This window comes from Castor canadensis, chromosome 8 (assembly GCF_047511655.1).
Source record: "Castor canadensis chromosome 8, mCasCan1.hap1v2, whole genome shotgun sequence".
Classification (NCBI taxonomy): Eukaryota; Metazoa; Chordata; class Mammalia; order Rodentia; family Castoridae; genus Castor; species Castor canadensis.
Window position 1 is genome coordinate 35,771,267 of NC_133393.1, and position 12,392 is coordinate 35,783,658.

General features: G+C 39.0%; 1 protein-coding gene across 7 annotated transcripts in view; it reads left to right on the forward strand.

Moving 5' to 3' along the window:
- The window catches only part of Mboat1 (membrane bound glycerophospholipid O-acyltransferase 1), a 97,236-nt gene extending 85,891 nt beyond the window's left edge, over positions 1-11,345 (forward strand). For 3 of the 7 annotated variants that reach the window (XM_074082801.1, XM_074082806.1, XM_074082805.1), the window contains 2 exons: positions 1,889-2,040; positions 7,122-11,344. In XM_074082801.1, coding sequence (XP_073938902.1) covers positions 1,889-2,040; positions 7,122-7,248 — 279 coding nt within the window. In that variant the 3' untranslated portion in view covers positions 7,249-11,344. Of the gene's footprint in view, positions 1-532; positions 625-1,888; positions 2,041-7,121 lie in introns of those variants that run through there. The other 4 variants (XM_074082807.1, XM_074082802.1, XM_074082803.1 and 1 more) reach the window with 4 other exon arrangements.
- The last annotated feature ends 1,047 nt before the right edge of the window (positions 11,346-12,392 follow it).

Here is a 12,392-nt window from a genome sequence, read left to right on the forward strand (position 1 = left end):
CTTTAGGGGTTTTTGAGGAACCTTTAGTTTGTCCTAGATTGTTCCTACAATTTTCTTGTTATAAAGCAGACTAATGAAAGAATTGAAAAGGTGACTGTCTTTGAAGAAGATGAGCATGTATAGAAATAATTGTTATTCAAAATGCATTCATTATAGTTTTGCATTTGATCTAATATCAACCCTTGACCATGATTGTGGCTTCCTTATTTCAGATACCAAGAACTTTTCATGACATTTTTTAATGCTTTTTAGATTGAATTTAGGAGTCTTAGTGTAGCTATTCATTCATTCTTTAATTCATTTATTCTTTGACTGTTTCAGGAGCTCTACCATGACCCAGTCAGTGTTGTAGGTACCAGATTACCTCAATGAACAAAGCAAGACCCCTTCCCCTGAGGAATTACTATTTTAGTTAGATGAAAATGTGTTAGAATCTGTATGTGTACAAACTGGATAAGTGATTGTTATTCATGCCGACTAAAACACCTTTAAAATTAAATGTATTTCATCCATATTTGTACATGGGAAACAGGGAAAGCATCTTCTTTTCTCTCATTCGTATGACTACTCAGATAATGAAAGAAAATTAAAGAACAGATGGCCAGAACAAACTAAGAAATAAAGGTCAGAGTTTTGTTTGTTAATATATTCAGAGTATAATTCCTTAAGTTATCCTTAGTCCTATGTTGTCTACTGGCATAAAGTCTTTGAATTATGTAGCTCCTTTCATTGGGAGGGCGTGGCAACCTTCTTACAAGAATTTTAGGTAGGGGATGGAGAGGTGAGAGTTAATGGAGCAGAGCTTCCTTTTCTCCTTGAAGGAGAGTGAACTCAATAGTCACGAAGTCTTGGGTTCCTGGAAGTTACCTAAAATCTCAGACCCAGTGCCAATTCTTGTGTTGGATGGACCCCTGTTCTATCCTGGGAAACTAAGGCCTAAGGAGAGGGGTCTTTAGCTCACCAGGCAATTCTGGACACTGAAACGGTTCCTGCATTGAGATTGAACTGTTTCTAAGCCAGCCATTGTTTTTAGTTCTGTCGTTGATTCTTGAACCAAGAAATTAGGTGTTTTTCTGGAGGCAAGTCTAGTCATAGGTGTCAAAAGACATATAAATCAGTGCATCCTTTGGCCTTTTCCATTTTTATTTCAATGAATTTACTGTTCAGCTCAGTCTCAATTTCCTTATTTGTAAAATGGGAATAATGATACATTAGAGACTTGTGGAAGAATCAACAGAAATGATCTACATAAAGCATTAGCACAGACTTGGTACACAGTGAGCATTCAAGAATGGTTGCTGCTTTTATTAGTAGTAATAGTAATACTATTTGTGATATTATTGCTCAAAGGAAATAATTAGGAAACAATACAGATGTATTTATAAGGGTATGCATTATAGAATTGTTCTAATAGCAAAAGGGGGAAGGATGGCAAGTTAACTTATACATAATTAAAATCATATTGGAGATTAATATTTACAGACATGGGGAAAAGTCCATGATATATTAGATTACAAAATGGAAAAAAAACAGGCTAAAAATATATTGGTGCCATTAAAAAATATAAATGTGGTGACATATAAATAGAGAAAGCTTTATGGGCTTACGTGCCACGTTTTTAAACAGTGCTTTTCTTTGGTAGAAAACACTAATGTTTAAAACATTAAACATTTTTATTCTTATTTTTTTAAACCTATTTCTTCAACAGTGATGTGTGTACTTTTTTAAATACAAAAAGCCGTAATGATACTTTTAGTTCAAAATCGAACTCAGATGGTTGGTTGTTTTCTATAGCTTGTGTTCTTGTGGTCTACTATCTACATGCATGGAGTAAAAGTTATTTTGTTTTTACCCCCACTTCCCCACTTTTGGCTTCCTTGACTTGCAGGTAAGGAACAACTACAGACGTTACTTCCTTTCTTCAAAAGCTCTCAAGGCTGTTTATGATGTGGCTACATGGGCTGCCACTCAACTGGCTGTCTCTTACACGGCTGCACCCTTTGTCATGTTGGCAGTGGAACCAACCATCAGTTTATACAAGTAAGCTTCCATTGTTCTCAAATGCATCTGTTTTCTGTGTTTCATTTAGGAATCAGTAAATTAAATCAGTGTACTGAGATTGCACTAAGAATTTCTCAATGTGACTTCAAGATGAAAAATGCCCATAGAAGCTTTAAGAGGAAATGACTGTCCCAGAGACACCAACATACAAATATCAATATTTGCAAAGATGGTTGAGAGAAATGCGTCAGCTATTCATATTGTCATTAAAAGGTGCTCACAGCAGTGCATTCTGAAGGAATGGATCCAGGTGCAAACCTAAGAGGGTGAATTTGCTGCCTGCAGCTCTTTTTCCTGAGGATTAAGCATTTTTGGAGATTGTGCGGCATTCAGAGACAGAAATGAGTGCAGGAACTGGAAGCTGCTGACCCCTGGAATTGACTGACTTGCATAGCCTGTAGAAGGGCTCCATGCTGCTCTTTACTAGATCTGTTTCTTGTGGATGAGCATGGGGGATTTATGTTCCAAGATGAACATGGTGGGATGGGTAGGGAATTTAGAATGAAGAAGGAGGCTTACACTAGAGACAGAGGCCTTTTGGAAAAGATTATCAGGCTCTTATAGTCAAACACCTGTGCTCCAAATGAACTGCAGATGACTTGCTTACTTTTCTTGTTTCATGCTTATATTTAATTAGTTGTGCTTTTCCACTGTTGTGAAGGATTTGAACACATGGTCTTGAAATTATGTGACCTTACTGTAAAAGGGAAGCTAATAGAATCTACCTCTAAGCACCACTATTAGGGCTGAATGTTAGAATTGAATGAGGTGAATGTGTAGAAATCTTAGGCCAGTGAGTACTTGGCCTATGACCTATATTCAACAAATACTAACTTGTATTATTTAATGGGTAATGCAGACTTTTTCAGGTTTACTTTTGAATTTAGTATGGGTTTTTAAGTAACTTAGACACAAATAATGCAATTGTTGGAGCTCAGAAAATGATACCCCAAACCATGAGGCTTTAACATAGTGAATGTTTTGAACTAAAGGAGAAACAGGGTCTCTCTGACTCTTTTTTCAGTCTCTTTCCCCTCGTTTCCTCTGGAAGTACAGGAAGGAGTTCCCTGTGTATTTCCCCAATCTAAAGGCTAGATACTCCAGAAGATTAACCTGCACGAAGAAAGATCAGAATTGATACCATATCCAGAGCCCAGGGGCAACTTTTCCCCAGACCACCATCTATTCTTTCAGCCCTTTTCAGCTCCCCTAAAAATCATTTCCTTTTCCTCTAAAAGTACCCCTCATTTATCCCTCTCCTTTATGAAGAGGATCTTTAAGCTTCAACCATCTGTTTCTTTTTTGAGTTTCATATTTTGTGTGACTCCGGTACACATGGGCACTTCATAAATTTGTGTCTTTTCTCCTGTTAGTCTGCCCAGTGTCTGTTTTTTTCATCAGAAACAAACTCTACACAGACACACCTTATCCCTGAGCAGGGGATTTCCTGTAGTTGATGGGCTGGTCAGGAAAGGATTGAAGAAACTTTCACTACCCCATGCATATGTCAATATCTATAAGTAGGATTTTTTTTTAAGGTTATAGTAGAAGGCAGTAGGGGAAAGTAGACAACACTCAACACTAAAGAGTGTTCTGCTATGTATGTTTTATAGTATCAGTTAGGGGAGGCGAAGCTAGTCAGTACAACATAGAAATTGTACTGGTTTATACACAAATTTTTCTAGACAAAGGATGCTAGAAAAGTAGAAAGAATTATAATCTTTAGACAAAAAAATGAAACCCTCAGTTCAGCAGCTACAAAGGGAGAAGCTACCACAGCTCTATATAAAGAAAATTGAATAGCCCCCTCCCTTTGCTGGGGCTCCCTTAGGGAGGCCCATACTATGTATTGGTCATTTTTCCTCTGTGTCCACCCTCAAGCAGCCCCATGTGCCACCTCACTTTCGTTCCCCTGTGTCAGTGCCGTTAAGTCATCTATTGTCTTTTGCATTTTAACAGCCCCAGAAGCAGCCTTCAGCCTCCATGGAGTTGTCTGCTTGGGTTGTCCAAGTCATTGTCATAGGTGCTGATTATTTTTGTCAGTTCCTTGGTTACAAAATCTCTTAAGTTTGAGTTGTCTGCTTCTAACATGATTTCTTCCCCATAAGCCCTGGTATTCTAAGCACCTGATATTGCCATGCGTGAGACTTTTCAGGAATATACTTATTATGTTATAGCAGAAATGCTTGTATCGAGCTGAGTATCATTTAATACCTACAGTGTGCTGGGCACTGTGCTAAAATCTGGAGCTGCAATGTCAAACAACCATAACAAATCATTCCTGCTCCCGCAGAGGCTGATGGAGAAGACAGGCAATAATTGACAAATTTATAAATACATACTGAGCTTGTGCTGCGAGTGAACAGGTCAGAACTATATGAGTGCGTGTAACAGGAGTCTGGCTCAACCCGGGTTAAGGGGTGGATTTGGGGAGGGAAGAGGCGTTTGGGCTCAGCACTGGAGGCTCCACGGAGGGACTGAAGCAGGCACAGTGTGTGTGTGAGGGCAGTGGGTGAAGAAGGACATTGTGAGCGCTGCTCTGAGATGAGAACAGCATAGAAAAGTCCTCAAGGAAGGTGGAAGCTCCAGGCTGTGAGCACAAGAGAAACATGACTATGAGAAGAACATAGAATCCACAGTGGACAGTGGTGAACTAAAGGAGGAGAGGGTTAAATACCGTATCCTTGTTTATCATCTGAGGGAGTGGGGCTCAGAGAGGGTGTGCAACTCACACTGCAACTAAGCACTAAATCTGAGTTTCAAGCCCAAAGTTCCTTTAAGGGTAAGATCGGTAGTGCGATTACTAAAAATTTCTTTAGGAGAAGCTATCTTGCAAGCAAATTACTGCTTACAGATCAAACTAATTTAAAAGCATGTTTGTGATAACATGCATCTAAGCAGCTAAGTATGTGCTAATTCCTGCACTTAGGCAGGGACTCAAGGGCAGAATCACATTGATAACAAGCAAATTTTCCTTTCTTTTAAAAATAATCTAACATATTTTAAAAAAACATACCTTTTTTGCGAATGAAACAATTTTTTTGTCAATTTGGTCCATTAAAAATAATCTAAACCAATGTTATCTGGATGTATATGTGTTATTTCCTGTTTAGATCAGCTCTGTGCAGTAGAAGTTTCTATACTGACTCAAATCCTCTCTATCTGTGCATGAGTTTCCCAAATGTTGGCCATTAAGCATTTGCTATGTGACTGAGGAACTGAATTTTCAATTTTATTAATTCGAATTCATTTGAATTTTTGGCACCCACATGTCACCCTTGGCCTTTATAGATTGATTAGACTTCAAAAAGTGTTTTCAGGGTCTCTTAAGAAAACCAGTGAACCTAGTAAAAGAATCTAAATTCCATAGCCTTGTAGTAAAGGTCAGTCTAGTTGCCTTCTGGATCTGTTCCTCACTGGAGGCTAACTGGCAACAAGTGACAGTTATCCACAAATCCATTTCTCAGTATTACTACCTAATGCTTAAGTTTCTGATGTACTTCATTTTTATGTCTGGTTTGTTTTTTTATTTACTTTTTATTTTTGTGATACTGAGGTTGTAACTCAGGGTCTTGCACTTGGTATACAAGTATTCTACTTGAACCATGCCCCCAGCCCTTTTTCTACTTTAGTTATTTTTCAGATAGGGTCTTTTTTTTTTTTTTCCAGATAAGATCTTGCACTTTTTGCCCAGGGCTGACCTCTGACAGTGATCGTCCTACTTTTCCCTCCAGCATAGCTGGTATTAAAGGCATGTACCACCATGCCTGGCTTGTTCTTGACATAAGATCTTGCTAAATTTTTTCCTGGGCTGGCCTTGAACCACAGTCCTTCTATCTCTTTCCTCTCAAGTAGCTGGAATTACAGCAATGAGCCAATGCACCTTGCCCTCTGGTCTGTTTTTAGTCTAGAGTGTCTTCAAATCTCAACTTTAAATTTCTCAACTTTTTTTTTCCTTTAAATTGTCAGTGAACTCCAAGTTTAATTAACACTTAAATTTGTTATTAACAAATTCTTCTATGAAGTCATTTTGGAAACCAAATTCTCATATATTCCTTTGTCTTTAACTAGATAACACTTTCTTAAATTCAATGTGTAAGAATGTTAGAATGTGTATGAGATTTTGTAGACAGCAAGCTCTTTGAGAGCAGGAACTATGCCCTAGTTATCTTTGTATCTGGAGATCATAGGTCGGTGCCAAGTGTGCACAATAAATACTGAGTCTTTCTATAAGAGAAAAATGAAATGTTCCTTGAAATTTTAGAAAAATATCCTCACTAGGGGATTGAAATTTGTTTCCCTAGGTTGTCAAATTATTTGACTTTGATCTAACATAATTTCTCTCACATGTATTTGGCCACATATGAAAGATAAGGCAAAACACAAAGGCGAAGTATATTTTAGGTGTATAGACTTTGAAAGCCATTGTTACCTGTGTCTAGATTGTGCCTTTGAGAATCCAAATCTATACCTGTTGAACCAGCATGTTTATCTGAGGAGCCCTTTTTTTAATTCTCAATAATGACCTCAAGGCAGTGAATTCTTCCCTTTGCTGTGTACATGACCAGTATCACATAAGTCAGACCTCCGTATCCATGCATTTTGTATCCACAGATAGAAAATATCTCATAAAATTGTGTCTGTACTAAACGTATGCAAACTTTTTTCTTGTCATTATTCCCTAACCAATAGAGTGTAACAGCAGCATTTACAGTGTGTCAGGTAATCATCTAGAGATGATTCAAAGTCTATGGGAAGATGTGCATAGGTTCTATGCACATACTACATCATTTTATGTAAGGGACCTGAGCCTCTGCAGTGGGATGTGTTCATCCACTGGTTGGTTTGCTCTGCCCAGCTCTGTGGCTTCATCCATCCTTGGCCTCCTCACCTACCAAAGGGAGTGACTCGTGGAGAGGATCCAGGCAAGCCTGAGAGCAGCCTGCTGCTACCCCTGAGAGCAGGGCCCTCATCTGCCCTGTGGAAGATGACATGATGATGTGATGTTGCCCACTTGCTTCGTTCTTCAAAATTTAATTTTTATTCGTTTTTATTCCTAGGTCCATGTACTTTTACTTGCACATCGTAAGTCTCCTGATAATTCTTTATCTGCCAATCAAACCACAAACTCATATTCAAAGACAGCCTCAGACTCTGAATTCTGTTAATAAGAAGAAAATGGATTGATACCGCTGAGAAAAGCCGAAAAAAATAAAATGGCAAGACATTGGAAAGATGAAATGAAAAGGCCCAAGGGTTCTTCAGTGACTTACAAGCTATGTTTACATGCATCTTTTTTTTTTTTTGAACTGCAGGGAGTGTTTTTATAAAGCCTTTTTTGTACAGTTAAATCAGCCATGTCCAGTTTATTTGTCTTAATATTTTATAGGACCTTTCAGTGGTGAATTTCAGAGCTGTAGAGAATGTGCCAGAGCTCCAGAGATACTCCATTCTGGCTGCTCAGCTTTTGCTTTTCTTGATGTCATTTCCAGCTGAAATCTAGAAGCTGGGAATCCAGACACTGGCTCTAGAAGTTAGGAGGCAATTGCTGAGATTTGTTAGAGATTTTTTTTCTTCTTCCTTTACTTTGATTTTTTTGAGACAGTGTCTCACTCTGTAACTTAAGCTGGCCTGGAACTCGCTGTGTAACCCAGGCTGGCCTCAAACTCACAATCCTCCTGCCTTGACCTCCCGAATACTGGGATTATAGGTATGTGCCACCGTGCTCTGCTGTCCTCTGTCACTTATTTCTTAAATCACTACATACCCAGGCATGATTGTTTCTTGGGGAGTTCCAAACCCTTTGCCATGTGACATTGTTGGTTTGTGGACACAATAACTGCACTCAGAAGACCCTGGAGAGGTAGAATCACAGAAAGAAGTTTTCAATACACTGAAAACTCTATGAGTGAGGAGGACTAACCCTGAACACTTGAATGGACTGGAATGTCCTCAAACAGGCTGGTTCCCCCCTTTTCCCACCCCAGGAATGAATTCCTTCCCTTTTTTCCTTCTGAACTGAGCCAAAATCAGAAGTCAGTCTCCTGTGTATGTATACCAGGAGGCTGAGAGGAGTGACTGTTGTCCATTTCACTGCTTTCATCTGCTTGCCCAGGGATGGCCTTGAGAAGACATCCAGATACTCATTCCTTCAAAGGCAGCAGAATGCCTTATAAAGAAACAATATTTTAAAAAGAAAAGTTTTATAGAAGATTGGTAAGAAGAGCAGATGCTTCTCTTCCCCCGCCGTGTCTTGGGGATGTTGATGGTCGTGGCCACGATGTCCACGTGGGTCAGTCTTTGCTTTTCCAGAGTTAGAACTGATCCATTCCAGCTTTGCTTAGTCGAGTCCTCCTAGTAGAGAGCAGAAACTCAAAGACAGTTCTCTGCTCTGTCTTTGTGTGAATGTCTCCTTTTTGGGAACTTCTGTTGGGTAATACTCTATATGGGAGAAGGAAACATAATACTAAATATTGTGGAAAGTAATAACGATGTTAATAATAAAATATATACTGCAATCATGTGCCCTCAACAAGATGGCCTGGGAGGAGAAAATTTGTTCAAAGGTAAAAGTTAGCTTCTCAGTGAATAAATCCTTTGTTTCTATATAAAGGAAATGTTTCTGAATGGAAGGATTACTTTTTTTGTGTGTTAAGTGAGACCTGATATTCATGTGTGTGTGTGTGCATGTCTGTATTTTAACAAATGGGCACAAAGGTAAGGTTTGATTTGCTTAAAATCTGAGCATTATAAAATGCTCAATGTCAGACATTGGTTGGGTTTGGGTTTGGGTTTTGTTTCTGATCTTCATTCCCAACTTTGCAGGCCAGGTTTGTTTTTTCTACAGAAGAGGGTGCTGAGAATTAGAGACTTTTGCTAACAGCCCTGAGCTCACAGAGTTAGTGGCAGGGCTAAAGTTTGAATTCAGCAGTCTCATGAAAGTCACTAGTCTGGGTTTTTCCTGAGGTGTTTATGCTGCTTCTCTTAGGACAATGAAATGTGCAAGTAGTGAACTTGTCCTTTTGAAGTGTTTATCCTATCCTGGTGCTGGGGGAGAGTAAGTCATGAGGAATGACATGAAGAATGAGTAAGTCAATGAGGAATCAATACTGGTGGTGATTCCAGGACCCCTTTCTAATACCAAAGCCTGGGGATGCTCAAGTCCCTTATATAAAAGGGCATATATTTGCATATAATGTGTGTGTATTTTCTTGTGGTATTTTAATCATCTCTAGATTACAACACTTAATGCAATGTAAGTGCTACATAAATAATTGTTATGTTTTTGGGGAATTATAATAAGAAAGAAAAATGCTGCAGATTTTCAGTTACAGACATCTCTTATTCCCTCCTCCCACCAGTATTTTCAATTGTCCAAAGCAGAACCAGCTGATGGAAGTGAAAGCTGGTGGAAAACCCACTGTGGCTTAAGCTGGGAGGCAGAGGGCCAACTGTACTGGATATCTAGTTCTTACATGTGTGATATAAGTTAAGAAGTGGCATTTGTGAGTCTCACACTCCAGTTTAACCAGGAACTCTTGACTTAGGGCTACTCTGCAGTCCCAGGGGAAGTCAGTGATAGGGGAAGGGATGTAAGTGTCCAAACTTTACCAGAGTTACAAAACCAAGAAAAAAGTGCACATTTTTTCACACTGAAGAAAATGGTAAATATCATCATTGGCATGAAGAATGTGAAGTAATCCATATTACCCTGAAGTCTTTGAACTTGTGGTATGATTTATGACCAGATCGCTCTGTATGAAGGTATCTTTATTTCTGACAAAAGAACTGTGTTAATGGGAGGAGAGGTGACTGCTAGGATGACTAGCTTATTCGAGACTCTCATCCTGAAAGGACGACAGGCAGAAGGGTAAGTGGTACCATTTTGTTCCTGAGAACCATTACCCACAGAAAAAAAGTTTTAGTTTAGTATCAGTGTTCAATACAAAGGTTGAGACTGTTTTTTTGCTTTAGATTTCCAAGGTGTCCTAAATATAATGTGCACTTAATAAAAAAATGTATTGGTGAGAGTGTTACAATTTATTAAAATATCTAAAAATATGATAGAATTTAATACCCTTAAAAATGCTTTTCATAGATCGAGCCCTTGTCTACTGCTGGAGGGATGGAACAGGTGCTACCAGTGACACATTTTAAAGACCAGTTGTGAACTTCCATTACTCAAATTGAGATAGTGTGTTCATTCAGAGCTCATGCACTTATAAAAGTTTGATTAAATACTGACTCCAAATGTCTGTCCAGTAGGGCTTTGTACTTAATTTGTGTGGCAACAAATAGGGCATGACTATACCTGGATTATACAATTGCCATTGTGCTCATTTTAATTAAAATATATGTAATTTGCAAAAATAAAAAAATGGTGAGCTTTCAGTCAAAAACCCCCCCAACATTTCCTGATAGTTAACAGGTGGTTTCCTGGAACTGGTGGGGACTTGCCATTTGTATCTCTGCAGTCTCTGGCAGTGAGTGGATGGTCCTCCCAATCTTTCTCAGCCCTTGCTGTACATTGGAACCACATAGGAAACTTTGAGCAATGCCTAACCCTTTGGGTCTGCAGCTTTTCTTTTTTTCTCCTCTAGTCTTTAGCACTTGGCCTAGTAACTGTCATGTAATGACACTTACTAGTAAGTGTTTGTTGAATGAAAGAAGGATTGGGTAGATTAGTTGAATGCATCATTGCACTTGACAGTTTTGATTGAGCCACTTTTGCACCAGGAAACATTGTTTCTGCTTTTCAGAATTAGTTTTTGAAATAAAACCTTGTGTTTTCAGGGAATTCTGGGAGCCCATTAAGTGAAATAATCACTCAGGCAGACAGTTTACATAGTGTAAAAACCCCTTGATCCATCCATGTACTAATTAGTGCATTCACTCATTTATCAAATGCATTATGTCTGATTTGGGCCTGGTACTTTGTTAGGCATTGCAAGTGAAAGATGCTAGAGACTCATTCTCTGCCCTAGACAAGTTCACATAGGGCCTGGAAAGATGTGATCCAGAGCTGTGTGCTATAGGAACGCCCAGTAGAATACCAGCTTCAGAAGTTAGAAAGCAATTGTTTCCCCTACCCTTGTTTTCCTGCAAGTGTACAGCAAACATTTTACAGTGCTTAAAGGTTGCCTAGGACAGCAGTATCATTGCTTTCCAGCCTTGTGTCCAGGTAAAAGTGCGCTTGCCCTTGTCCTGCACCTGCATGTTGACCTTGAACAGGCCTGGAGCAGTCAACTCTGCAGCTTCCCAGAGGAGTGGTTTTGTGCTTTCATGGTTGCCCACAGAGATGATTTCTGGGCTCAGCAAATGACTTCGTGAGGCCCATAAGGAAAGATATCTACTTAGAAAAGACCATGTGATCTTTGTCTAACTCCCTAAATTTAGACCACCTACTCTATGCTGAGAAGAAGAAAATGAGCATTTGTTAGCAGTTACTTTCACAGCTCTTTGAATGTACTAATATTTTCTTTGGGGGCAGATATAGAAACCGAGGCTCAGAGAATGTAAGTAAGAGGTATCAAAGGACAAAATAACAAAAAATTAGTTATAGATATAAGTGGCTTTGTGATTCATTAATTGAAGCAGCCTCTATTCTTTCTACAAAATAGAGTGAGGGATTCCAGTGGGCAATGACAGTTTTGTAATGGGAGAACAAGAAGGTAATATCAGGTTATTTCAGGCTACTTACGTAGTTAGTTATTTTGTAAAGATTAATGCGGAGAGGACCTCCATATTATACTAATTTGGGTAGGATGGAATTTCCTGTTTTTAGGAAAATCTGGACTATTTGGAGGTCTACTTGCTTCCTGTGCATGAATTACTCAATTTTGGTTTGGTCTGGTCTACTGGGACCTAGTACAGGAGTTCTGTCTAACATAGTGACTTCCCATAAACCTTGGTTAAGACAAATAACTAGTCCAAAGTCACCTAGCTAGTCAATGAGGGTTTGGGTGACTCTAAGGTCATTTCATTCCCTATTACAAAATGAAGTTTGTTTTCAGAGAGACAAAGAGCTTTAAAACTTAAAGTAACTTTCACATTCACCTGGTCCAGTGGTTTCCAAATGTAGATTGGCTGTCCCTGCCACTTGGGGAGCTTACTAAATATGCAAAAGGTAGGTAAATAAATTTGCTTTTGAAAACAAAAATGTCAACTGCTGCTACTTCCATCATCTAAGGAAGAACAATTCCTATTAATTAATGTAGGACAATGGTGGCATTACCATTACCTCCTTTCACTGGTCAGGGGAGCTGACCAGTGAAACTTGGGTTGGTGGGGGGGGAATAGAAACCAAGCTAGATTGTTTGACCACATTGAAG